The sequence below is a fragment of the Xenopus tropicalis genome, chromosome 4 (assembly GCF_000004195.4).
Source record: "Xenopus tropicalis strain Nigerian chromosome 4, UCB_Xtro_10.0, whole genome shotgun sequence".
Taxonomy (NCBI): Eukaryota; Metazoa; Chordata; class Amphibia; order Anura; family Pipidae; genus Xenopus; species Xenopus tropicalis.
In genome coordinates, this window is record NC_030680.2 from 147,871,518 (window position 1) to 147,898,973 (window position 27,456).

The 27,456-nt window shown below is 44.0% G+C and overlaps 1 protein-coding gene across 1 annotated transcript in view; it reads left to right on the forward strand.

The window, feature by feature from the left end:
- The first annotated feature begins 5,935 nt into the window (after positions 1–5,935).
- Positions 5,936–27,456, forward strand: part of fam107a (family with sequence similarity 107 member A) — an 81,293-nt gene continuing 59,772 nt past the window's right edge. Inside the window, exon 1 of the mRNA XM_031899892.1 lies at positions 5,936–6,146. Within this exon, the coding sequence (XP_031755752.1) occupies positions 6,123–6,146 (24 nt within the window). The 5' untranslated portion in view covers positions 5,936–6,122. The remainder of the gene's footprint in view (positions 6,147–27,456) is intronic.

Here is a 27,456-nt window from a genome sequence, read left to right on the forward strand (position 1 = left end):
ATTTATATGTAGGAGTTGCTATATTGTTTTCCTTAGGTCATTCAGTATGAGGGTATATTACATTTGCATCTGATCCCACCATTTCAACTATATAAAAGGAGTATTTTTAGAAAACAATGGGGTGTGTTAATTGGGGCGTGGCCACAAAAGTGGGCGTGGTCAAAAATTTTGTCCCTCTTTTCGGTTTTCAAATGTTGGGAGGTATGCTTTTATACACTTTCATTTTTTGCCGTTACTGTTGCTTTAAATGAGGGACCTTGCCAGGGTTGCCAGATTAATTTTCCAAACTAGCCTAAGTCAGTTTTAAAACCAGCCCAAAACTAGCCAAAAGCCACTTCGAAAGTAGCCCAATATGAGCAATTTAAAAAATTGTAAAAAAAACAGGTATATATGGGAAAACCTGCCTTTTTAAGGTGTATAATCACTACCCATGCCCTGTGTCCCCTCTGCAGTTACTGCATACCTCCCAACATTTGAAAAGTGAAAAGAGGGACAAAAAGATTTGGCGCATGCAGCGCGGCAAAATTTTTGACCACGCCCACTTTTGTGGCCACGCCCCAATTAACACACCCCATTTTTTTTTAAAATACTCCTTTTATATAGATGAAATGGCGGGATCAGACACAAATGTGCTATACCATCATACTGTACTACCTAAGGAAAACAATACAGCAACTCCTACATATAAATACAAATATAGAGAGAAGGCAGTCAGTTATTAGTGAGTTATAACTATGTACCAGTTTTGCCCCCCCCATACACAGTGCCTCCAATTGCCCCCATAGACAGTACCCCCCATACACAGGTGCCCCCCATACAGATTAGCCCCCTCATACACAGGTGCCCCCCCATACACAGGTGCCCCCATACAGAGTAGCCCCCCATACAGGAGTAGCCCCCCCCCATACACAGGTGCCCCCATACAGAGTAGCCCCCCATACACAGGTGCCCCCCATACAGAGTAGCCCCCCCCATACACAGGTGCCCCCCACACAGAGTAGCCCCCCCATACACAGGTGCCCCCCATACAGAGTAGCCCCCCCATACACATTTGCCCCCCACACAGTGCCCCCCCATACACAGGTGCCCCCCATACACATTAGCACCCCCCCACAAAGTGCCTCCATACATTCTGCTGCTGAAGCTTCTTCTTCAGCGTCTCCTCTATATGCGGCTCCTTGTTCGGCGGAGCCAGGCCCTTTTATAAGGTTGCGCTCGTGCGTGTGTGTGTGCGACGTCAATACGCACGGCGCAACCTTATAAAAGGCCTGGCTCTGCCGAACAAGGAGCCGCATATAGAGGAGACGCTGAAGAAGAGGAACCGAACGCCTGATTACAGCCAGCGCATCCCGCTGTCAGGGATAGTTCTATTACGGAAATGCGAGACATTCTTGGTACTATCCGGGACAGCGGGACGCGCTACCAAAACCGGGACTGTCCCGCGGAAAGTGGGACAGTTGGGCGGTATGGTTACTGGGATGGCTGATAATTCCCTCGGTGCCCAGCTGGGAAGTCACTACAGAAATAGATTCCGAATGTTGCATTAACCCCAGACATGATATACATATGGGTGTGCTGAACTACAACTCTCACAGCCCCAAGAGATCCCCGAGAATTATACCTTAAGGATCAACTGCAGAAAGTACTAAATGGCAGCCCCCCCACATCCCAGTAGAAAATAATGTTACAATCTCATACCCTATAGAGCAGGTTGTAGGGCAGACAGGTTGAGTCTGAATAGAATAGAAATGGGAGCCTCTGTGTATACTGTCCAATTGCATGCTGGGTATTGTAGTTTTATATTAATTCTAGCTGTAGGCTAATTGTTAGATACAAACTACATTACCCAGCATGCAGTGGGCCAGGCATGTCTGGTTTCCAAACCCGCCAAGGTTTAAAAAAATAGCCCAAATCTGTACCTTGGCGGGTTTGTACTTTGGAAACCTGCCTGGGCTTTAAATCAGTAGCCCAATTTGGCAGAAAAAAACGCCAACCTGGCAACCCTGGTCCTCACCCACTTTCTGCCCAGTACCTGTGTCCCTGTGTGGCCATTTTGTGTCTTGTCTAAGAACCAATCAATGTCTGTCTCACCTCACATAGAACAGGCGTTTGGCTCCGCCCACAGGAAGTGGCTGCTGGAGAAAGGAAGTACCTGTTATACTATAGGCAGTTCCCAATCAGGGCCAGTAAAGTGATCTGTGTATGGCTCTTCTGTGATTGTGATTAAATAAGGCATCTGCCTTCCTTGGAAAATAAAATACTGGCCTTCCTCTACTTTTATCTTTTTTTCCAATGATCAACTCTGGCAATAAGCATCATTCTTACTAGCCAGGTGGCTATTAAACTGGCTGACTGACTGAAAAAGTGCACAAAAAAGGAAACTTCAGGCATTTACTATTTAAATAAATGGGCACAACAGGGGGTGGTGTATTATATGCACTCAGGGCCGTAACTAGGGCTAGGCAGAAGAGGCAACAGTGAAGGGGCACTAGGCAGGTACCTTAGTTGCCACCCCTAGTCCGGGATCTCTTACCCCGACATTTGATTTTTGCATGTGTAAGGGTGGGGGCAGGGGGGCGAGGTGGCCAGCTAGATCGTCTAGGGCGCCCGGCTGGCTTGGCCCGCCTCTGTATGCACTTATATGTCTGTCCAAAATGCACCAGTCTGAAAAGGGCCATATGTATCGGCTTAACTTGGTCACGCGGGGCCCCCCTGCAGAAAAATCTGGGGTGCAACCAGTCCCTCCCCAACCACCCCCCTCCCAGCCCTGACTGTGCCGCACCTACCGACAGTGCCAGTATATAGGGGGAAATACGGTCCATTAGACCTCACAGTCCGGGCCCCCATGCTGCCTGGTCTTCCCCGTGACCGCCGGGTCTGCTGTAAATATATATATATATATAGTTACGCCACTGGCCACATGTGCCATTAGCCATATACTGTATTCTAATATCAATCCAAAAATATCATTGTGCAAAATTAAACAAACATAATGCTAAGCAACATGCCAATACATTAATAAACAAAATGCTTGGTGGTTTTAAATTTATTTGTAGGTGTAATTGCTATGGAAAGCAGAATTTCTTCCTCCTTTTCTGCACGGCTGGTTCTGTCTGGCAGCAGGTATAAAAGAGAAATATGCAGGTAGAACAGTGGCTATAATTAAATTAAATGAGAGTTTTCCAGCGCACCTTATTCATTGAATCAAATACAGGGGCCTTTGTGTTGGACTAGGGATGGGCAGAAGAAGCACGTGCCTAGGTAACAACAATTTTGAGGGGCACTAGGCACATACCTTCTCCACCTAAATACCCCTAGTTCCAGCCCCTTATCACCCCCTATAGAAGGATGTGCTATAATGTTTCCAATTCACCTGCCCTCATTCTACTTTTAAATTCAAGCATAAAAAATTAAATAATTGGCGCAGGTTCACTTATACCAATTTCTGTAGGGAAATGAGAGCAGGGCAGGCAGTAACCCTTCCAACACTTTCCCCTGTCTCTGTCCCTATATATTAGGTACCTACCTAGTGCTACCAACCCCTATTTCTGTAGGGAAATGAGAGCAGGGCAGGCAGTAACCCTTCCAACACTTTCCCCTGTCTCTGCCCCTATATATTAGGTACCTACCTAGTGCTACCAACCCTTATTTCTGTAGGGAAATGAGAGCAGGGCAGGCAGTAACCCTTCCAACACTTTCCCCTGTCTCTGCCCCTATATATTAGGTACCTACCTAGTGCTAAGGTTCAATATGTGGAACGTAAAGCACTCCGGACACGTGAAGACTGCTAAAATCCAAATATTTATTTCTTCATGTTATTAAAACAAAGAACGCCTAACGCGTTTCGTGCCCTATCAAGGCACTTAATCATAGGCTGCCCCTATATATTAGGTACCTACCTAGTGCTACCAACCCCTATTTCTGTAGGGAAATGAGAGCAGAGCAGGCAGTAACCCTTCCAACACTTTCCCCTGTCTCTGCCCCTATATATTAGGTACCTACCTAGTGCTACCAACCCCTATTTCTGTAGTGAATTGGGAACAGGGCAGGCAGTAACCCTTCCAACACTTTCCCCTGTCCCTGCCCCTATATATTAGGTACCTACCTAGTGCTACCAACCCCTATTTCTGTAGGGAAATGAGAGCAGGGCAGGCAGTAACCCTTCCAACACTTTCCCCTGTCTCTGCCCCTATATATTAGGTACCTACCTAGTGCTACCAACCCCTATTTCTGTAGGGAAATGAGAGCAGAGCAGGCAGTAACCCTTCCAACACTTTCCCCTGTCTCTGCCCCTATATATTAGGTACCTACCTAGTGCAACCAACCCCTATTTCTGTAGGGAAATGAGAGCAGGGCAGGCAGTAACCCTTCCAACACTTTCCCCTGTCTCTGCCCCTATATATTAGGTACCTACCTAGTGCTACCAACCCCTATTTCTGTAGGGAAATGAGAGCAGGGCAGGCAGTAACCCTTCCAACACTTTCCCCTGTCTCTGCCCCTATATATTAGGTACCTACCTAGTGCCTTCAACCCCTATTTCTGTAGGGAAATGAGAGCAGGGCAGGCAGTAACCCTTCCAACACTTTCCCCTGTCTCTGCCCCTATATATTAGGTACCTACCTAGTGCTACCAACCCCTATTTCTGTAGTGAATTGGGAACAGGGCAGGCAGTAACCCTTCCAACACTTTCCCCTGTCCCTGCCCCTATATATTAGGTACCTACCTAGTGCTACCAACCCCTATTTCTGTAGGGAAATGAGAGCAGGGCAGGCAGTAACCCTTCCAACACTTTCCCCTGTCCCTGCCCCTATATATTAGGTACCTACCTAGTGCTACCAACCCCTATTTCTGTAGGGAAATGAGAGCAGGGCAGGCAGTAACCCTTCCAACACTTTCCCCTGTCTCTGCCCCTATATATTAGGTACCTACCTAGTGCTACCAACCCCTATTTCTGTAGGGAAATGAGAGCAGAGCAGGCAGTAACCCTTCCAACACTTTCCCCTGTCTCTGCCCCTATATATTAGGTACCTACCTAGTGCTACCAAACCCTATTTCTGTAGGGAAATGAGAGCAGGGCAGGCAGTAACCCTTCCAACACTTTCCCCTGTCTCTGCCCCTATATATTAGATACCTACCTAGTGCTACCAACCCCTATTTCTGTAGGGAAATGAGAGCAGGGCAGGCAGTAACCCTTCCAACACTTTCCCCTGTCTCTGCCCCTATATATTAGGTACCTACCTAGTGCTACCAACCCCTATTTCTGTAGGGAAATGAGAGCAGGGCAGGCAGTAACCCTTCCAACACTTTCCCCTGTCTCTGCCCCTATATATTAGGTACCTACCTAGTGCTACCAACCCCTATTTCTGTAGGGAAATGAGAGCAGGGCAGGCAGTAACCCTTCCAACACTTTCCCCTGTCTCTGCCCCTATATATTAGGTACCTACCTAGTGCTACCAACCCCTATTTCTTTAGGGAAATGAGAGCAGAGCAGGCAGAAAACTTTCCAATTGTCACCAAAACTATAAAAAGGCATACTAAGCGATTTATTTTACCTGACTATACTGGGCTGTATATACACAATGACAGCTCCCCTTGAAAGCCATAGGTGTACCTTATGTATGTGTGTGTGGTTTTTGGAAGTTCCTATGGAGTGCAAGAAAAAAAAAGCAGCTTGGTATTCAGTGACATCTTGGTCTGTCAAGTGCAATTATTCTAATCTTCCAGAGCTTTTCAGAATCAAGAGCCGGGCTTAGCTGCAGGGTACGTATGAAAGCTCTCTTTGTGCATGGCATCAGTGCTGAAGTATCCAAAAAGAAGCTCCGCTCTTTTGCCAAAACCCAGTAAGAGAGAGGGGAAATGTTCTGCTCATCTCCTTTAAGATCCTGCTGATTTCTGCTCCTCTTGCTCCTGATATAATAAGCTGAAGCTGTCACGGTGCCAGGGCTGTGTGTTTTGCACACTCCATAATATTTCATGCTGCCAGTGCCTTTCCGAAGACGGGGCGGACAGAACCACAGCACCATACAGAGCCTGCACAGTGCCAACTCCCTGGAAGTCAAGGATTTGATCCCGTGGGACAGCAGCTTTGTCTGGAGATTATTGTGTTTGAGGCTGCCTAGGACATGGGTGCCACTCACGGGAAAAAGGTAGGAGTTGCTGAGATATATTATGTTAACCTTTTTTTTTATTAAATCAACACCCAGAGAGTGCTGGGAGTTGCAGTCCAAAAACCACTGGAGACAGAAATACCTGTTGTTAGATCATACATTAGAGTGCTAACTTATACCTGTTGAGTTGTCACACAGCTCACTTTTAGAAGTTGCAGACTTGGGGTAGCAACAGGGGGCCTCAGCTCTTTTAGGTTAGCACCTAAACTCGAGGGGCCTATAGTCCCACCCTGGGTTCTTTGTGGTGTCCCTTGCTCAAGAGATCTTGGCTTCCAGAGTGAGGAAGGATTGGGTCAAAGTGAGGGGTGTGGGGCATCAATATTCTGTATAATGCCCCAAGGGGAGTTCCTATACCATTGGCTGCAGAACATTTCCTGCTTTAATTCATTGCTGCTGCTGCTGGTAACAGGTGATCTACACATAAGTTTTGTTAAATCACAGCAACGTCACAGTGTAACCCAGTCAAGTTGTAGATACAACACAGACTGAAGCGCACTACTAATAGGGCCTTTGGAATCTTCCTGTTACATAGTGATTTCCACCTATTCATGACATGGGAGACCCCATTATCTACTTTAGTGGTCCCCAGCCAGTGGTTTGCCAGAACATGTTGCTCACCAACCCCTTGGATGTTGCTCCCAGTGGCATAGAACCCAGTATAATGCCAAACAGAACCTCCTGTAGGCTCCCAGTCCATCTAGGGGCTGCCAGATAGCCAATCACAGACCTTATTTGGCACCCCAGGTACATTTTTCATGCTTGTGTTGCTCCCCAATTCTTCTTACATTTGAATGTGGTTCACGGGTAAAAGAGGTTGGGGACCCCCTGGATCTACCTCATATAGAGATGAACTACCTGCTCACAAGTTGTTTCACTATTGGATTCTCTGTAACACAAACCCAAATTTCTTGCAAATCTTTCTAGTTAGTACAAGGTGACTGCCTGACATGACCATTCATTGCTTTCTATAGCCAACGACCTGTATTGTCAGGTTCAAAATGGCAAGATTAGCACCTAGATTACAAATCTAGGTGCTAAATTCCAAAAGTGCAGTTTCCCATTTAAACTAATCAGATCTCTGCTTTCATTTCCTAACTTGTAATAGACTGATTGTTTGCAATAGGCAAACCCTGGAAGTTCTAATCCATAAACAGGGTGGGAGTATTCTGTTCCACAAGAGCTACAGGTAGGGCAAGACTTGCTGGTTGGCTGGCACGTTTAGATATGCCTGGGATTTTGCCAAAGGTCTTTTGTTCTTGGAGAGGGGTCTCGTTAGTTCTACTATGTCTCGTTGCTTGAAATCAGAACTGGATATAATGAGCCGAGTTCATTTAAGGACACTGTTTATTTTGCAGAAGAAATCTGGGCAAGTAATGTGTGAATTTGTTCAGATTTGTTGTTATTCTATTGAACATGTATTTGCACTACATTATGTTTTTTAAATGAAATTGGTATTTAGACATCAGTTGCATCTAGTACCCAACTTACAAGAGACAGTAGTTTCCATTTAAGGTGGCCATACACTAAAGGATGTTGCCAAACGAGCAGATCTTTCCCCAATAAGGTGGGCAAAATCTACTAAATCCAGTCGTTTGGCACAAGGGTCAAATGATCAAATCAAACTAACAGGATGTAGGCCATCGGGGTAAGGACTGTATCAAAGAGCCAATGAGCTTCTTGCCCTGACAGGATTTTTAAACCTGCCTGGTTTTCGGTCCAGTAGACCCATCTTGGGGGCCCCATACATGTGCCGCTAAGGTGCCGGTCTATGGGCAGCGTTTATTGGCCCCTGTACGGCCACCTTTAGTCCCGATAAAAGGGATAAGAGCCCACAATAACATAGTCATGATTAATGATATATGCAACGGTACTGTGCTACTGAGGTCATTTCTAATTGGCTCTACAGTGAGTGTGTATAGTTGTCCCAATTGAAAGGGATAGTTAGTTACCAATAACACCAATCATTACTCCAGATTGGCACGGCACAGTTACACAGAAACCAGTGAATATTTAAAAGGGATTATTACCAAGCAGCTCTGCGTAATGTTAAAGGGGTTGTTCACCTTTATGTTAAGTTTTAGTATGTTACTGAATGGCCAATTCTGATTTATTCAGAATTCATTATTTATATTTGAACTATTTGCCTTCTTATTCTGACTCTTTCCAGCTGTCAAATGGGGGTCACTGACCCCGGCAGCCAAACCCTATTGCTCTGTGAGGCTCCAGTTTTATTGTTATTGTTACTTTTTATTACTTATCTTTATATTCATGTCCTCTTCTATCCATATATCAGTCTCTCATTCAAATTACTCCCTGGTTGCTAAGGTAATTTGGGACCCAGCAACCAAATAACTGCTGAAATTCCAAACTGCAATATAATTGCAAATCTATAAATAATAAAAAATGAAGCCCAATTGCAAATTGTCTCAGAATATCACGCTCTACATTATACTAAAAGTTAACTCAAAGGAACAACCCCTTTAATATATGAAATAGGAAACCCTATATTGCTGGCAGAGGTTTGTCCTGTTTGACATATTTACCCGTCCCGATGGGTAATGGGTCAAAATTTGCTGCCAATGTTTGTTTTTTTCTTGTAATTGGGTTATTGCAGAGATGTCCCCCCTTATTTTATTAAGTGTTTATATGTTACCCCACTCCCAAAGCTTGGACGATGTTGCACAGGCAAAACAGTGATCTGTTCCAAAAGGAAGTAAAAAATATTACTATATATAATAATATTATATAAAATTATATATATATAACAATAGTATTCTAATGGATATCTGGTAGAGTCATTTTCTATGGAACTTCTCAAGATCTGGTTTCCGTGTGGGACGGAGCGAGAGGAAATGCGTTTCATTCAGATTCTGGAAATGACCTTTTCAACAGAAAGTCAGGGGTGGAACGCGTGGGGAGTCATCGGATCAGTTTTGTCGCTATAACTGTGGCCTTTTGGGAAAACATGGATGCACAAGGCCCAATCCAGGACCAGTAGGGGTTGCTGTTCTTGTGGAACCTTTATACCAATGTTTATTTCTGACCAAGTAATATTTTCCAACCTTATTTATATTTCCTATTGTTGATGACACACGTTCCCTCCCTAATGTCAGAGCTGATTCAGCAGTGAAATCATGATCCAGTTCTGGAAGTTTTAAAATCTTTAATCCACTTAATGGTGAAAGCGAAAGAGCAGAATAAGGGCTGACAAAATCCGGGCAGGGGGGGTTAGGATCTCTGAGGCAATTATATTTTTAACCCTTTCTCAATGCAGCATGGAATAAAATGTGATAGGTACCTTAGATTGTAAGCTCACTGGGGCAGGGACTGATGGGAATGTGATAGGGACCTTAGATTGTAAGCTCACTGGGGCAGGGACTGATTGGAATGTGATAGGGACCTTAGATTGTAAGCTTCACTGGGACAGGGACTGATGGGAATGTGATAGGGACCTTAGATTGTAAGATCCACTGGGGCAGGGGCTGATGGGAATGGGATAGGGACCTTAGATTGTAAGCTCACTGGGGCAGGGACTGATGGGAATGTGATAGGGACCTTAGATTGTAAGCTCACTGGGGCAGGGGCTGATGGGAATGTGATGGGGACCTTAGATTGTAAGCTCACTGCGACAGGGACTGATGGGAATGTGATTGGGATCTTAGATTGTAAGCTCACTGGGGCAGGGACTGATGGGAATGTGATTGGGATCTTAGATTGTAAGCTCACTGGGGCAGGGACTGATGGGAATGGGATAGGGACCTTAGATTGTAAGCTCCACTGGGGCAGGGACTGATGGGAATGTGATAGGGACCTTAGATTGTAAGCTCCACTGGGGCAGGGACTGATGGGAATGTGATAGGGACCTTAGATTGTAAGCTCACTAGGGCAGGGACTGATGGGAATGTGATAGGGACCTTAGATTGTAAGATCACTGGGGCAGGGGCTGATGGGAATGGGATAGGGACCTTAGATTGTAAGCTCACTGGGGCAGGGACTGATGGGAATGGGATAGGGACCTTAGATTGTAAGCTCACTGGGGCAGGGACTGATGGGAATGGGATAGGGACCTTAGATTGTAAGCTCACTGGGGCAGGGGCTGATGGGAATGGGATAGGGACCTTAGATTGTAAGCTCACTGGGGCAGGGACTGATGGGAATGTGATGGGGACCTTAGATTGTAAGCTCACAGGGGCAGGGACTGATGGGAATGGGACAGTGACCTTAGATTGTAAGCTCACTGGGGCAGGGACTGATGGGAATGGGATAGGGACCTTAGATTGTAAGCTCACTGGGGCAGGGACTGATGGGAATGTGATAGGGACCTTAGATTGTAAGCTCACTGGGGCAGGGACTGATGGGAATGTGATAGGGACCTTAGATTGTAAGCTCACTGGGGCAGGGGCTGATGGGAATGTGATGGGGACCTTAGATTGTAAGCTCACTGGGGCAGGGGCTGATGGGAATGTGATAGGGACCTTAGATTGTAAGCTCACTGGGGCAGGGACTGATGGGAATGGGATAGGGACCTTAGATTGTAAGCTCACTGGGGCAGGGGCTGATGGGAATGTGATAGGGACCTTAGATTGCAGGGCTATTCTATTAAATATAATGTAATAAACATATTAAATGTTAACTTAAAGGTGAACCGCCCCTTCAAGTAATGGCACTGTACAACGTCTGTTTTGTTCTAGGCACTTACACTATAAATCCAATACAATATATAGAAAAATGAGATACAAGGTAGCTGATCCTCTGACTGTCAGCTGGTGGCTGGAACATTCTGCAGGTGGTGGGAGGGCCCTTTTTATTTAATTCCTGTAAATGCATTAACAGTATGGAGGGCTAAGTACCAATGGCTGCGCTATCCCTTCCCACCCACTCACACGTGTGATTCCCTAAGTGACCTCTCCCTCTATCTGCTTATGTTTGTATTAGCTACTTACTGCATTGCTGGGATTCCAGGATTAGGTGACTCTGTAAAGCAGAAAATTCTAAGGGAAATACCAACAACCTTTCATATTCCTGGCGAAAGAGCAATAGAGCAAATAGCAAATATGAAATTGTCTGAATGTCTTAAAGGGGACCTGTCACCCTAAGAAACGATTCCATATCCTTTTGTATCATGTTAGTAAAGCTAAATAAACTTTACTTACACTGTATAAGTCATTCATTTTTGTTTCTCTTCAGTCTTGGGATTTGCAGTCACAGCCAGCAGGCAGCCGCCATTTTGTGTGCCCTGTTATTAAGGCGGAGCTTTGTACCACCCCAAAATCTTGTATTTGCTTTCTAGGTGATATCTAGAATGGAAAGTTAAGGTAATTGTAATTAAAAATCTGAGCTGTCAATCATATACTGCCTGCCCCGCCTCTATGCCTTCGGCATAGAGGCGGGGCAGGCAATATATGATTGACAGCTCAGATTTTTAAATGCATTTAAAACAGGTATGGATGAGGCTCTGCAAAGTAGGGGTGCCTACTTTATTATTAAAGGGAAAAGGGAATCATTTAACCATGAAATAAACCCAATAGGGCTGTTCTGCCCCCAATAAGGGGTAATTATATCTTAGTTGGGATCAAGTACAGGTACTGTTTTATTATTACAGAGAAAAGGGAATCATTTAACCATGAAATAAACCCAATAGGGCTGTTCTGCCCCAATAAGGGGTAATTATATCTTAGTTGGGATCAAGTACAGGTACTGTTTTATTATTACAGAGAAAAGGGAATCATTTAACCATGAAATAAACCCAATAGGGCTGTTCTGCCCCAATAAGGGGTAATTATATCTTTGTTGGGATCAAGTACAGGTACTGTTTTATTATTACAGAGAAAAGGGAATCATTTAACCATTAAATAAACCCAATAGGGCTGTTCTGCCCCAATAAGGGGTAATTATATCTTAGTTGGGATCAAGTACAGGTACTGTTTTATTATTACAGAGAAAAGGGAATCATTTAACCATTAAATAAACCCAATAGGGCTGTTCTGCCCCCAATAAGGGGTAATTATATCTTAGTTGGGATCAAGTACAGGTACTGTTTTATTATTACAGAGAAAAGGGAATCATTTAACCATGAAATAAACCCAATAGGGCTGTTCTGCCCCCAATAAGGGGTAATTATATCTTAGTTGGGATCAAGTACAGGTACTGTTTATTATTACAGAGAAAAGGGAATCATTTAACCATTAAATAAACCCAATAGGGCTGTTCTGCCCCCAATAAGGGGTAATTATATCTTAGTTGGGATCAAGTACAGGTACTGTTTTATAATTACAGAGAAAAGGGAATCATTTAACCATTAAATAAACCCAATAGGGCTGTTCTGCCCCAATAAGGGGTAATTATATCTTAGTTGGGATCAAGTACAGGTACTGTTTTATTATTACAGAGAAAAGGGAATCATTTAACCATTAAATAAACCCAATAGGGCTGTTCTGCCCCCAATAAGGGGTAATTATATCTTTGTTGGGATCAAGTACGGGTACTGTTTTATTATTACAGAGAAAAGGGAATCATTTAACCATTAAATAAACCCAATAGGGCTGTTCTGCCCCAATAAGGGGTAATTATATCTTAGTTGGGATCAAGTACAGGTACTGTTTTATTATTACTGAGAAAAGGGAAATCATTTTTAAAAATGTGATTTATTTGATTACAATGGAGTCAATGGGAGATGGCCTTTCCGTAATTTGGAAATTTCTGGATAATGGGTTTCTGGATAAGGGGTCCAATACCTGTACTTACAAAACCCAGGAATAAATGGTGCCATGTCAGTCACATCCCCGGCGGTGCCACAGCAACCTGTTACTTTAATAGAATAAAATTCTCCAGCCATGACTTTCACAGGTTCTTTGTAATATTCTTTGTATGTTTTGTACTTACTGCCCTTGAAAAATGATATTAAAAAGACCCTGATACATTTGTATAAATGCCCCTTAGAACTGAACCCACAGATAGTTCTCCGTGTACGGAACAAGATACGTTTGTTTGTTTGTTTCTTTATTCGTGTAAGGAAAGGGACATTTCAGTTCTTTTTCAAGGCCCTTGGTACGAGCACAACAGTAAAACAGCAGCACAATTCTCCTTCGCTTTCCTCTCATAGGAACCAAAGCAGCTCAGTTACAAACACAAGCGCGATGTGCAATTTCAGACACAAATCGGCACAATTTACCCAAAATGCATATGGGGCGGGATCAATGAATGGAAGGGGTTGTTTACCTTTCCAGTAACTTTTAGTATGATGTAGAGAATGTTATTCTGATACAAGTTGCAATTGGTCTTAATGTTTTATAATTTGCAGTTTTTGAATTATTTAGCTTTTTTTATTTAGTTTGAAATTTCAGCAGCTATCTGGTTGCTAAGGTCCAGTTCAACCTAGCAACCAGGCAGTGATTTGAAAGAGAGACAGGAATATGAACAGAGGAGGGCCTAAATAGTAGACTTGTAGAGCAATCGTTTTTTGGCTGCCGGGGTCAGTGACCCCTATTTGAAAATTGGAAAGAGTCAGAAGAAGAAAGCAAATAATTCAAAAACTATATAAAATAAAAATTGTAGACCAATTGAAAAGTTGCTAAAGGTGGGCAAGGTCCCCAAGCGAGCGACGATCGAATTATAATGGCGGCAATGGGGCAGTCAGTTCGGGGACCACATCAATGAGCAGATGCGGTCCCCGATCCAACTAAATCTTATAACCTGCCCATCGATATCTGCCCAATTTCAATCCAGATAATGGTCGGGCAGGCCCCTCGTTCCTGCCCCTACATGGGCCGATTAGCTGCCGAATCAGTCTAAAGGACCAATATCGGCAGCTACAATCGGCCCATGTATGGGGACCTTAAGAATAGGCCATTCTATTACCTACTAAAAGTTCACCCCTTTCACTTTTAGTATGATGTACAGAGTAATATTCTGAGAAAATTTGGTCTGTATTTTTTAATATTTGTAGTTTTTTAATTATTTCAATTTTTGTTTGGTTAATTTGGTGTTTCAGCAGTTATCTGGTTGCTAGGGTTCAAATTACCCTAGCAACCAGGGAGTGGTTTGAATCAGAGGCTGACATATGAATAGGACAGGGGCTGAATAGAAAGATAAGGAATAAAAAGTAACAATAACAATAAAACTGGAACCTCACAGAGCAATAGGGTTTGGCTGCCGGGGTCAGTGACCCCTATTTGAAAGCTGCAAAGAGTTAGAAGAAGGCAAATAATTCAAAAACTATTTAGAATAAATAATGAAGACCAAAGGGGTGAAGACTAAAGGGGTGAACCACCCCTTTAATGAATAGTGTGCACCGCCTTGCATCCATTTTAATTCGGGACCAATTGCATTTGGGTGTTTTGCCTTTACTGATTCAGTTGTACTATGTGACACATACAAACCTAAGGGCAAAGACACATGGGGTCATAAGTCATTGAGATTTTCTAAAAAGTTGCTGCGACTTATTGGCATGGGCCAAACCTCTGTGCAATTTGTTGCGGCAACTCATATATTAAGCTATGGTGGCTAAATCGCCGCAATTAGTCACCGCGATCAGAGCCACTAATTGCCCCATGTGTCTTTGCCCTAAATGGCGCATATACACTAATGTGGGCAGGGCCTATTCTATTTGCATGGGTCACATGGTATAACTAAACCCCCAAGGATAAAAGGTACAGTACTAGTATCCAGCATATAATACTGTATTGCAGTTAGGGCTCTGGCACACGGGGAGATTAGTCGCCCGCGACAAAACTCCCTGTTCGCGGGCGACTAATCTCCCCGTGTTGCCATGACACGCCATCCCACCGGCGAACATGTAAGTTGCCGGCGGGATGGCACACAAGGCGGCGCGATTTCCCGAAATCGCCGAAAAAGCCTCGCGAGTCTTTTTCGGCAATTTGGGGAAATCACGCCGCCGCATGTGCCATCCCGCCGGCGACTTACACAACACAGATTAGTTGCCCGCGAACAGGGAGTTTTGTCGCGTGCAACTAATCTCCCCGTGTGCCAGAGCCCTTAATGTCGTTGAATAGAAAAGCAAAACTGATCCATCACTAAAAGCAATTACAGCAACAAAATCCTATTTAGGTTTTATCACTGAGGGAAAGATCTTGCATTAATCACTTTCAGAGAACTGAGCCGGTTTGCATTGTCTGCTGACTGCAGCTTTCCCCTTAATTACATTTAACGTTTTATTGCCTCATTCTGCGGCAATTATTCCGATCTGTTTATATGTATAGTGCCAACCCCACGCATTTCACACATTCACAAAAACGAGAGGGAGCATTAAATGGTTAACAGGCTCGGGAGGTTCTACAGACCCCACACAATTACAGTAAAAGCAGATCTACGGCTTCAAAAAGGGACAATTCTACATACTCAAATAACCTTTAGTAATTATATGTATTCACAAGTCCGTACCTGTAGGTGTGGCAAAGGAACATTAACGCATTATTTATCATTAGAAGAACCTCAGACTGCAAGTAAAGGTGGCCATGCACGCTAAGGTCGCCATGCGAGCGGATAAAAAAAAACATTTTATTCTCTGTATTTATTTCAGCCTGTAAAGATAGTTTTGAGTCGGCATTATATGAATCTCAATCAGCAGATTAGGAGCAAATCGAGGGATATAAATGGGCATTTTGCTGAAAGAACAGATATAATTCGGTTTGTTCACATGAGTACAGGAAGGAAAGGCCGACGCCATTAAAGTAATTGGGATCTTTACCGAGAAACTCTCAGAACACAATGAAAAAGTTTGTGTGGCATTAAATATCCTTCTGTTTCTCTGGGGGCAATTGGATATGGAGCCTGGGTCCTTGGCCGGGGCACCCACCCCATTATTGCTCCCCATTGGCTGGGGGCTCATTTATTAACCCTCGTCACAGTGAAGTTACCCCAAGGCTGTGGGTCTGCTCCCCACTAGTTAAATCACTGCCTTGTAAAGATAAAAAAAAAGAGAATAATAACAAATGAACAAAGAAGTAGAGTAGAAATGCTGCACATTATGGGGCCCATTTACTAACCATCGTTTTATTTTTTTTTTTAACTCAATGCGTCTAAATGGCTAAAGATCTGAACTGGACAATTCGCCAGGTTAAACTTGTGGAGTTTATGTAGAAGCCAATGGCAGAGGTCCCTTCCCTCTCCTTCATGTTCTTCCTTTTGTCTCGAAACTTGAAAGATTTCACTGGTTTTTGTCCAAAAACTCGACTTTTTTTCAAATTTTCACAGTGACAATTCTATAAAATAAAGATTTTCATGGCCTCAATTTGAAAAACAACTTTTCTCACAGTGATTTTTCCCTGCAACTTTTTTTTAGTAAATATTAGACATTCGGGAGAACGAGTTTAGTCTAATTTGTAGATTCAAAAAATATGAGAAATGAAGGAGTTTCGGGACGATATACCAGCCCTTCAGCGGGGAAGATCTGTGTCTCCGAATATGCCCCAATAGCCCCCCATCTTCTTTTCTGTTGGTTCCCAGCAAATGTTCTGTGCTGCTGTCACTTACCTGTATACGAAGGGATGCAGGATGGGCAACATTAATCTAAGGAGCAAATTTATCAAAATGTAAGTTTAGAGCTTAAGGTTGAAGACACACTGAGCTACTTAGTAGCAGCGTCTTGTCACAGCTACTAAACACCAGAAAACCCCCTTCCATAGACAATGCTGAGAATTGCCCCTGCTAAACACACGTAGAGACAGTTATCAGTAAATGATCAGCATTGTCTGTTTTAGTAGCTGTGACAAGTAGCTGCTACTAGTAGCTCTGTGTGTCTTCTCCCTAATACACAAAAACTCACACCCACATTCTAGTCATTCTTGTGGGATTTTTAGAAGTGTATTTATCAAATGATGAGTCTTAATACAATATAAGATCCGCTCGCTTGGCGATATCACCAAGCGAGCCGATCTTCACCCCCCCGGGGGGGGGGGGCGATATTGGGGGGCATGTAGGCGAATTCGATTGTTTGACCCTGGGGCCAAACAATCAAATTCTAAACGCAGCAATGGGGCAGTCGGTTAGGGGACCGTATCAACGAGCCGATGCGGTCCCCGATCCGACTGGATTTTCATACCTGCTGATCGATATCTGGCCAATTTCAGGCCAGATATTGGTTGCCCAGGCCCCTCGGTTCTGCCCCTACACGGGCAGATAAGCTGCCGAATCGGTCCAAGGGACCCATATCAGCAGCTACTATCTGCCCGTGTATGGGGACCTTTACTTTCACCCATTGATAAATACACTTCTAAAAATCAGGGTCGGACTACTGGCCCAGACCCAATCCCCACCGAGCGCTCCCTCGCCCGACACACTGATGGTAAGTTTATCTTATGCGCGGTCAGGAGAGGGTAAAGAGTATTTGCAGGAAAAAGTTGGGGAAAAATCAAGAAAACAGTGATATTTTTTGATTTGTCACTCGTTAATGTGGCTTTTTGTGTTGTCACACAAGCCAGCATCGAAAATGAAAGAAAAAAAATCTATTCATCCCTATTGGATTTTTAGAAGCTTATTTATCAGTGGTTTAAAATCAGAGTTCACCATTTCATAAATACAATTCTAAAAATCCCATAGGAATTAATAGAAAGTGGGTCACAGTTTGATAAATCTGCCCCTTAGTGTTTTGTCACTTTGCCCTGTTGTCACCATCTTGCCCTGCTGTCTCCTTCTTACCCTGTTATGTCCATCTTGCCCTAATGTACAGCCAGATGCTATTGTCTGGGGCTGCAGTCAGTGTCAGCCTGGGACATGTTGGGCCCACTGGGTGCAACCATCTCAGGGCCCCACCTTCCCAGCCACTAGTCCCCCCTACTGCCATCATGGACCGCTCCTGCCCCAAGCTGCAATGGCTGGAGTTGTGCCCAGGGTGCACTGCTGCTGCCCGTATTCTCATACCCCCAACAGGGTTATGTAAGGAGATCTGCTTTACTCTGACAATCTGCACCCCAATAGTAATCCCATAACTTGCTGCTCATTGACTTAATAACCCCAACGTGACAGCGGGGGACAAAGTGTCAATGTAGGAACGTTCCAGAAACGTGCCTTCCCTGCGCTTCCCTGCGCTCCCCTGTATATCCTGCCGTTTCATTTACGCCCGGTCACGATGACAGATAAAATTGAATTCCTATGTTTTAATAAAGATAAATCATATTAATTAGACTTAATAAGCCGTCGTGGGTGCCCAGGGCTGGGGAAGAAATGTTCCAGAACAGGTCAGGCTCATAAACACAATGGATCTGTGAAGGTGTAGGTAATTGCTCATGTGGAGAATGGAATATTCTATATTCAGGCCATCTGTCCCTGCTGTAAGGGAATAGTTATATACTGGGGGCACTGCACACCTACTAATGGTGCCCAGTTAGGCAGGTCCATCACAAATCACAGACCCCAAAAGGGGTTTCCAGAAAGTGGGTGGGAAACAGATTGAATCCGGGGTGTCCTGTACATAACTAGGGGTGCTCTGGGGTCGGGTTGTCCGGGTCAAAACCTCCAAATTAGGAAAACCAGGCAGGACTTACTGGCCAATCGCCACGTCATATCCCCGACCAGTGGTGTCACGGCCCCGCCTCTTCCCCACCCCCTGCTCGACGACAAACGCCGCCAGAGGTGGCAACTCTACTCTGAGCAGATCCTGCACTAAAGTGTTCTGATGAAATGCTCAGAGATATGGCAATATATATATACCCAGCATGCATAGTTCTATACATATACACTAGGGACTAGGGCGGAGAACTAAAGGGCAAATTGCCCATATATTTTTTTGTACTTTTTATTTCTAAATGACGCTGTTACACAGCAAATAATTCCCTCTGCCATTTAACCTTTAATTCTTGAACCAACAAATGTATTTGTAGCTGTAATATTGGTGTGTAGGCGCCATCTCAGTGCATTGTGCCTGAGTCTGAGCTTTCAGCCAGCGCTACACATTAGAACTGCTTTCAGCTAACCTATTGTTTCTCCTACTCCCATGTAACTGGAGGAGTCCCAAGCCGGACTTGGATTTCTTACTATTGAGTGCTATTCTGATACCTACTGGGAGCTGCAATCTTGCTCCCTTCTCATTGTTCTGCTGATTGGCTGCTGGGGGTGAGGGGGGATATCACTCCAACTTGCAGCGCAGCAGTAAAGTGTGCCTGAGTCTGAGCTTTCAGCCAGCGCTACACATTAGAACTGCTTTCAGCTAACTTGTTGTTTCTCCTACTCCCATGTAACTGGAGGAGTCCCAAGCCGGACTTGGATTTCTTACTATTGAGTGCTATTCTGATACCTACTGGGAGCTGCTATCTTGCTCCCTTCTCATTGTTCTGCTGATTGGCTATTTTGTTGCTAGAATCCAAATTACCTTAGCAACCAAGGTGTGGTTTGAATGATAGACTGATAAATGAATAGGGGAGGACTTGAATAGAAAAATAAGTACTAAAAAAATAACAATAATGATTAAGTTGTAGCCTCACAGAGCAATAGGTTTTGGCTGCCGGGGTCAGTGACCCCTGTTTGAAAGCTGCAAAGACTTAGAAAAGAAGGCAAATAATTCAAAAACTATAAAAAAATAATTAATGAAGGCCATGTTATAGAATTGGCCATACTATAACATACTAATAGTTAACTTAAAGGTGAACCCACTAACGTCAGGGCCCACCGGGCTCAGTTCCGCTCTCCCAGCAGGCCGGTCCGACACTGCCCGGATGTGTTATTACTCAGAGTTCTTTGTTTGTCTTTATTTCCTCTATTATTTTCCTTTTATCCCATTTCTCAGGAACTCAATATCAGGCCCATTAGAGATTCCCCCCCAAGTGAAATGGGTTGAGTGGTTTGGAGATGATATTCTCAGTGTGATCCTGTGCCAAGGCACATTCCTGCCCTAACCTGAAACCTGCCCAGACAAAGACATTTATTTTCTTAGCAATTTTCCCTATTAAACTGTTGCCGGAATATGAAACAGAGTTATAGGCAAATTATAATGAAAGGATAATTGAACCACTACAAAGGGATATAGGAGTATATAGGGCAGCCAGTCACGATTGGAGGCATAGGAGCCCCTTGAATGGTGATGATCCCTCTAACACTGCCCCCCAAACCCCATCTCTCCTTAACCAGCTGGTCACTAGCTGTGGCAACTTTTCAACTGGTCTTCATTATTTTTTTTATAGTTTTTATATTATTTGCCTTCTTCTTCTGGCTCTTTGCAGCTTTCAAATGGGGGTCACTGACCCCGGCAGCCAAACAACATGTGCTCCAGGAGGCTACAGTGTTATTGTTATTGCTACTTTTTATTGCTTATATTTCTATACAGTCCCTCTCCTATTCGTATTCCAGGCTCATATTCAAACCACTGCCTGGTTGCTAAGTTTATTTGACCCTAGTTACCAGATAGATGCTGAAATTCACAGTGAAATTCACAGTGAACAGAACAAAAAAGTGCAACATCAATGCCAGAGGGGTTGCTGTAAGGTGCCACAGACAGTCACTATTAATTGGGCTGGGGGGGCTGTTTGTGCCTCTGGGTACTGGGAATGCCAGGGGGGCTGTAAGGTGCCACAGACAGTCACTATTTATTGGGCTGGGGGGGGCTGTTTGTGCCTCTGGGTACTGGGAATGCCAGGGGGGCTGTAAGGTGCTACAGACAGTCACTATTTATTGGGCTGGGGGGGGCTGTTTGTGCCTCTGGGTACTGGGAATGCCAGGGGGCTGTAAGGTGCTACAGACAGTCACTATTTATTGGGCTGGGGGGGGCTGTTTGTGCCTCTGGGTACTGGGAATGCCAGGGGGGCTGTAAGGTGCCACAGACAGTCACTATTTATTGGGCTGGGGGGGGGCTGTTTGTGCCTCTGGGTACTGGGAATGCCAGGGGGGCTGTAAGGTGCCACAGACAGTCACTATTTATTGGGCTGGGGGGGGCTGTTTGTGCCTCTGGGTACTGGGAATGCCAGGGGGGCTGTAAGGTGCCACAGACAGTCACTATTTATTGGGCTGGGGGGGGCTGTTTGTGCCTCTGGGTACTGGGAATGCCAGGGGGGCTGTAAGGTGCTACAGACAGTCACTATTTATTGGGCTGGGGGGGCTGTTTGTGCCTCTGGGTACTGAGAATGCCAGGGCCTATTTGAATCCCAGTCCGGCTATGGTGTAATATACACAAACCCTGCTGCGCTGTATTCCCAAGCCGCCCGGGGGGGTGTTGGCCAAATGTCCATTTCCCAATATGGAAAAGAAAAATCATGGAAATGAAAGTTCCCAAGAAGGTCCCTGAGATCCATCATAAGAATATTTCCCTTCTGGTTATTCATTTGATAATTACCCTCCCAGGGAACAAGAGAGCAGTGTTGGAGGGGCACAGAGGGCTATTATTCTGTATGACAGACCAGCCATTTTTCACTCGCTACTAAGAGAATTGTAGGCGCGTAGGAGATTTCCCAAGACTTTCTATGAAACGGCCCCGTGTAATAACGGCCTAAGCACTATAATCATTTCCTAATCATATGTTACGCAAATGTTATGGGTAGTTCAACAAGAGAGACGCGGGCAGCGGGGTTACTAGGACGCAGGCAGCGGGGTTACTAGGACGCAGGCAGCGGGGTTACTAGGACGCAGGCAGCGGGGTTACTAGGACGCAGGCAGCGGGGTTACTAGGACGCAGGCAGCGGGGTTACTAGGACGCAGGCAGCGGGGTTACTAGGGAAGCGGAGAGATAGGGGCCGGGTAAGAATGACATAGATTGCTGGGGTGCTGGGGGGGTCAGGGCTCGGACTGGGGCGTAAGTGGTGGGGAATTCTAGGGATTCCCATTTATGCTCCGGGTGGGAAGGGAAGTTCAGATAGAGGATCATTTAACCAGATTAATGGTTTGTAACCAGTGTTTTACTGGGGGGATCTTAGTGTCTGGATTAGGGGTGCACTGAACCCAGTTTTTTGGGTAAGGCTGAACCCCTGAACCCACCCCGATGGATTTGGCTGAATACGGAACCAAATCCTAATCCTAATTAGCATATTTTAATTATGATGGGGAAGGGGTTAAAAATCGCTGCGTGTTCAGTGGGCGGCAAAATATTTCCCCCCCTAAGATTTAACCCTCCCTGGTCATTAGCATTCAGAAAGGGTTAATTGGTCAGGGGGAAAAAATGTTGCCACTCGCGCCGATTTTTAACCCCTTCCAAACATAATTAGCTTAATTCTGCTGAATCCGTCAGGGTGGGTTCGGAGGTTTAGCCAAACCCAAAAAAGTGGGTTCAGGGCATCCCTAGTTGCTATGGGCAACATCACCGGAGATATACTGTATATCTCCAATGTTAGTACACACGCCCCAAATTCACAAAAATGGAGATAAAGGTTTGTGAATAAGTTGGAAAAACCAACAAATCCATCTCCACTTTTATTTCGTCTCAATATCAGCACTTTTGTGAATTCCCCCCCCCTAGACTTACTTTGCCACCATCCGGGGGAGGGACATTACATACAAGTAGGGATCGGGTCTGGGTTGTTGGGGCCTATGAGAGCTGGTGTAGAAGAGATTGAGTTATGGGAACTTGCTTTAACAATATACTTTTGGTACTTAAGTGGCACTCAAAGATAAGTTGGATCATATATACAGTATATATGTATATATATTGCATTATTTGTTTTTATATACTTTTGTGTTGCTATTTTTTCTGTATATAAGTTGAGCTACAGTATTAGCTGAACAGCTGGAGCTCCCCCTGCTGGATGTTCCTGATTAGCGCACTATTCCTGTTGCTTCTCTATGGAAGGCAGGAATTAGTAACTCAAGCCGCTTTGGGTATTAATCTTAATCCTATTCACCTGCTGTTCTACCGATACTCTCTGCTGGGCATTCCTGCCTCTCAGCAACCTGCAGCCACATCCCTGGCCCTTGTCTACTGCAAACAGTACTGTGGGAATTGATTAAGGGGGGGTGTATAAGTGCCGAGCTGTTTATCCTTTACTCAGGCAAAACACCCAAAAATTGCTATATTACCCCCTCCCCAAAATGTGATTCCTTAGCCATTTACGGTAGGTAGAAGGATGGGAAACCTCACTGCTATATGTCTTTATTTCATGCTCATACAATTCCTCTTTCTGAGAGAAACATATCATTTTAAAGGGAAACTATACCCTATTTTATATAGATTTTATTTGATTTCCTTTACAGACTGTAAACTGTCAGCGTAAGTGAGGGATGTGGCAGTATATAAAAGCAAATATTAACGGGAACTGTACTATGTAAGGGAAACACTATGGCACATCCTACCCATATGTATAAATACAAATATACAGAGAAGGAATGTTCTGGGCACACAATAAGCTGTACCCCCATACTGTACTGTCTAAGGGAAACACTATGGCACCCCCTACCCATATGTATAAATACAAATATACAGAGAAGGAATGTTCTGGGCACACAATAAGCTGTACCCCCATACTGTACTGTCTAAGGGAAACACTATGGCACCTCCTACCCATATGTATAAATACAAATATACAGAGAAGGAATGTTCTGGGCACACAATAAGCTGTACCCCCATACTGTACTGTCTAAGGGAAACACTATGGCACCTCCTACCCATATGTATAAATACAAATATACAGAGAAGGAATGTTCTGGGCACACAATAAGCTGTACCCCCATACTGTACTGTCTAAGGGAAACACTATGGCACCCCCTACCCATATGTATAAATACAAATATACAGAGAAGGAATGCTCTGGGCACACAATAAGCTGTACCCCCATACTGTACTGTCTAAGGGAAACACTATGGCACCCCCTACCCATATGTATAAATACAAATATACAGAGAAGGAATGCTCTGGGCACACAATAAGCTGTACCCCCATACTGTACTGTCTAAGGGAAACACTATGGCACCCCCTACCCATATGTATAAATACAAATATACAGAGATGGTTGCTACCTCACCCCTTTACTACCAGTCACATATTGAATCCACACCCTGCATGGCTAAATAGTAATTAATATATATACATGCTGTAGGCTGAACTGATTTATGTGCAGCCATGTATCTAAATGAATTGCTAACTAGCCATGCAGAATGTTGAATCAGTATGTGAGGTAGCAACCCCAGCACAATCACAGTAATGCCCAGACACAAGTGCTTAGGGAATGAGCACTAAGGGGGCAAATTTGTGCTCTAGCACCTGCATCCGGGGCCTTTGTATATAACCCCCAGTAAGTTATTTTCTAACCTATATGCAGAATTCTATTTTGTTTCTTTTCAATTTTTGAAAATAGAAATTTGTTATTCCCTTTTCAGTGTGGCAGACGACAGAAACAGTGATCAGAAATCAGTTTTCTTCCAGTCGAAACATTTCCCACAATGCATCGTGTCCTCTCCTTCGCAGTTAGCCATTGAGCTTGCAAGGCATTATGGGAGATGTAGTGCAGGCTGAAGACAGCTGACTGCTGATACAGTTCTGACATTAGAGATGCACTTCTGACACTTCTGACAGCCCTGGTGTGGCGGGCGTAGGGTAAAAAAAATCCCTTTAATTCATATATAATAGTTGCTTTCTGCCTCTCATTATGTAAAATCGGTTTTTAGCTCCCCTTTAATGTGAAATAGTTAAAAGATTTCTAATAATGTTTTCTTCCCTTTAACTGTTGCCCCAATGTAACCCCAAAAATATTCTGTGCAACCTACAGGGGGCTATATTGGAGCCTCCTGTCATTTAAAGGTGAAGTTGACTTTCAATTTGCTACTTCAAGTCTGTTTGCCATTGGACATTTTTTTTTACAGAGCTCCATTTCGAGTTGCACTCTATACATTGTCAGGTGCAAATCTTTGCCCCTCTGAAACTAGGAACAAACCTATGCAAGGTGCGCTGTGGGCAAAAAACTTGGTACTTTGCACCTTTCCCTGTTTAGTAAATGAGCCTTTATTTCTCTATGGGACAGTAAGTGCGTGCACTATTTCTATAGAATGTATTATACTCACAGTCACATGTATTATATATAGAGGGGCTGCTGTAAGATGTCATAGACAGTCTCTGTTTATTGGGCTGGGGGGCTGTTTGTGCCTCTGTACAGGTATGGGACCTGTTATCCAGAATGCTCGGGACCTGGGGTTTTCTGGATAAGGGATCTTTCCATAATTTGGATCTCCATAACTTAGGTCTGCTAAAAATCATTTAAATATTGAATAAACCCAATAGGACTGTTCTGCCCCCAATAAGGGGTAATTATATCTTAGTTGGGATCAAGTACAGGTACTGTTTTATTATTACAGAGAAAAGGGAATCATTTAACCATTAAATAAACCCAATAGGGCTGTTCTGCCCCCAATAAGGGGTAATTATATCTTAGTTGGGATCAAGTACAGGTACTGTTTTATTATTACAGAGAAAAGGGAATCATTTAACCATTAAATAAACCCAATAGGGCTGTTCTGCCCCCAATAAGGGGTAATTATATCTTAGTTGGGATCAAGTACAGGTACTGTTTTATTATTACAGAGAAAAGGGAATCATTTAACCATTAAATAAACCCAATAGGGCTGTTCTGCCCCAATAAGGGGTAATTATATCTTAGTTGGGATCAAGTACAGGTACTGTTTTATTATTACAGAGAAAAAGGAAATCATTTTTAAAAACTAGAATTATTTACTTATAATGGAGTCTATGAGAGATGGCCTTTCCGTAATTTGGAACTTTCTGGATAATGGGTTTCCGGTACTTGAAATGCTAGGGCCTATTTTGAATCCCAGTCTGGGGCTGCTGGCTGTAACACTCATAGAACCCTTTCCTGCTGAACCATTTGCTTGTTAGCTGTATAATGATTATAAAGAGCTGAGTAGCTACTGTATTGTATGAAGAAACCACTATAACGCTCAGAGTAGCGTTTCTGCTTGTTATCTGCTTGTTAGAGATGATAATGCTCATAATAACTCTGGCGGATGTACATTACGGTACTGATACCCCCGATAGTGGTTCTGATGCCCTCAGACACAAGCGCCGGTGCTGTAAGTTATTCCCACTCAGCACAGTACTTCCAGTGGGATCACAGGTTCACTGATGTTTATACCATTTATAAAGCTCCAAAACCTGCTAGGTACATGTGCGCGCCTGTATATAAAATATAAATATATATATTTCTGTATGGAAAATAATAAAGTAACTGATTCAGTGCTAAGCACAGTGGCACAGGGGTACAGGCACTGTCATCAGTGGCACCAAGCTATGGCGTCCTGCAGCTATTTCTGGATGGCGTTTCAGGTCCAAGTGGCATCTCTTCTGGCTGAGCTCACTACTGGGTACCTGAGCAGCCTTTCTTTCCTTTGTTTATACTGCCCGGTGGCATCTCTTTGGGTAACAAAATACAACTAAGGGTGGGGGGAGTGAGTTTAATGAATTCTTATGGGAGGGGAAAGCAAGAGATGGGAGAGAGAAGAGAGCTGTGCAGACTCTGGCCCCGGGAATGAAGGATATTTCTGAGAGAGGAAGACTGATACTGAAGAACATGTTTACACAAAAGAAGACAAGAAATTCTGTGTTTCTTTTGTTAGAGGACTCAGTGCAGTGTTTCTGTGAGTGCTTATGGCTGTATTTACATAGACCTTTCTGATAAGTTTTTACCTTTCCTTCTCCTTTAAAGGAACTTTTAAAGATCAACAACACTAGCAACTATCTAGTAGAATTAAGTCTAAAACAACTGGACTTTTCGGAGTTTTTCTTGAAAACGTTTCACCACTCATCCGAGTGGCTTCTTCAGTTCAAATGACTGGTACGGAATTCCCCGGTATTTAAACCCTTGATGGTAGTAGAGTCACAGACATCCAATCACAATGGTTCTATTGAACTTGTTCAGTTAGGTGTTAGCTGAAACTGACAGGTGTAAGAAGGTATGATCCAATCACAATGGTACCAAGATTCTCATTGATGAAGGGGTTAATCCTTCAAAGTACATGACTGGAAGTGTGAACTGTTGTGAAACTGCCGGGGTAAGGATGTCAACGCGCCATTGTATGTTGGTGACAAGCGGTGTCTCAGGCCCCCTCCTCTGTTCAGGGATGGTTTTTCCAGGTTGGCATAAATGGAACAGAGGAGGGGGCCTGAGACACCGCTTGTCACCAACATACAATGGCGCGTTGACATCCTTACCCCGGCAGTTTCACAACAGTTCACACTTCCAGTCATGTACTTTGAAGGATTAACCCCTTCATCAATGAGAATCTTGGTACCATTGTGATTGGATCATACCTTCTTACACCTGTCAGTTTCAGCTAACACCTAACTGAACAAGTTCAATAGAACCATTGTGATTGGATGTCTGTGACTCTACTACCATCAAGAGTTTAAATA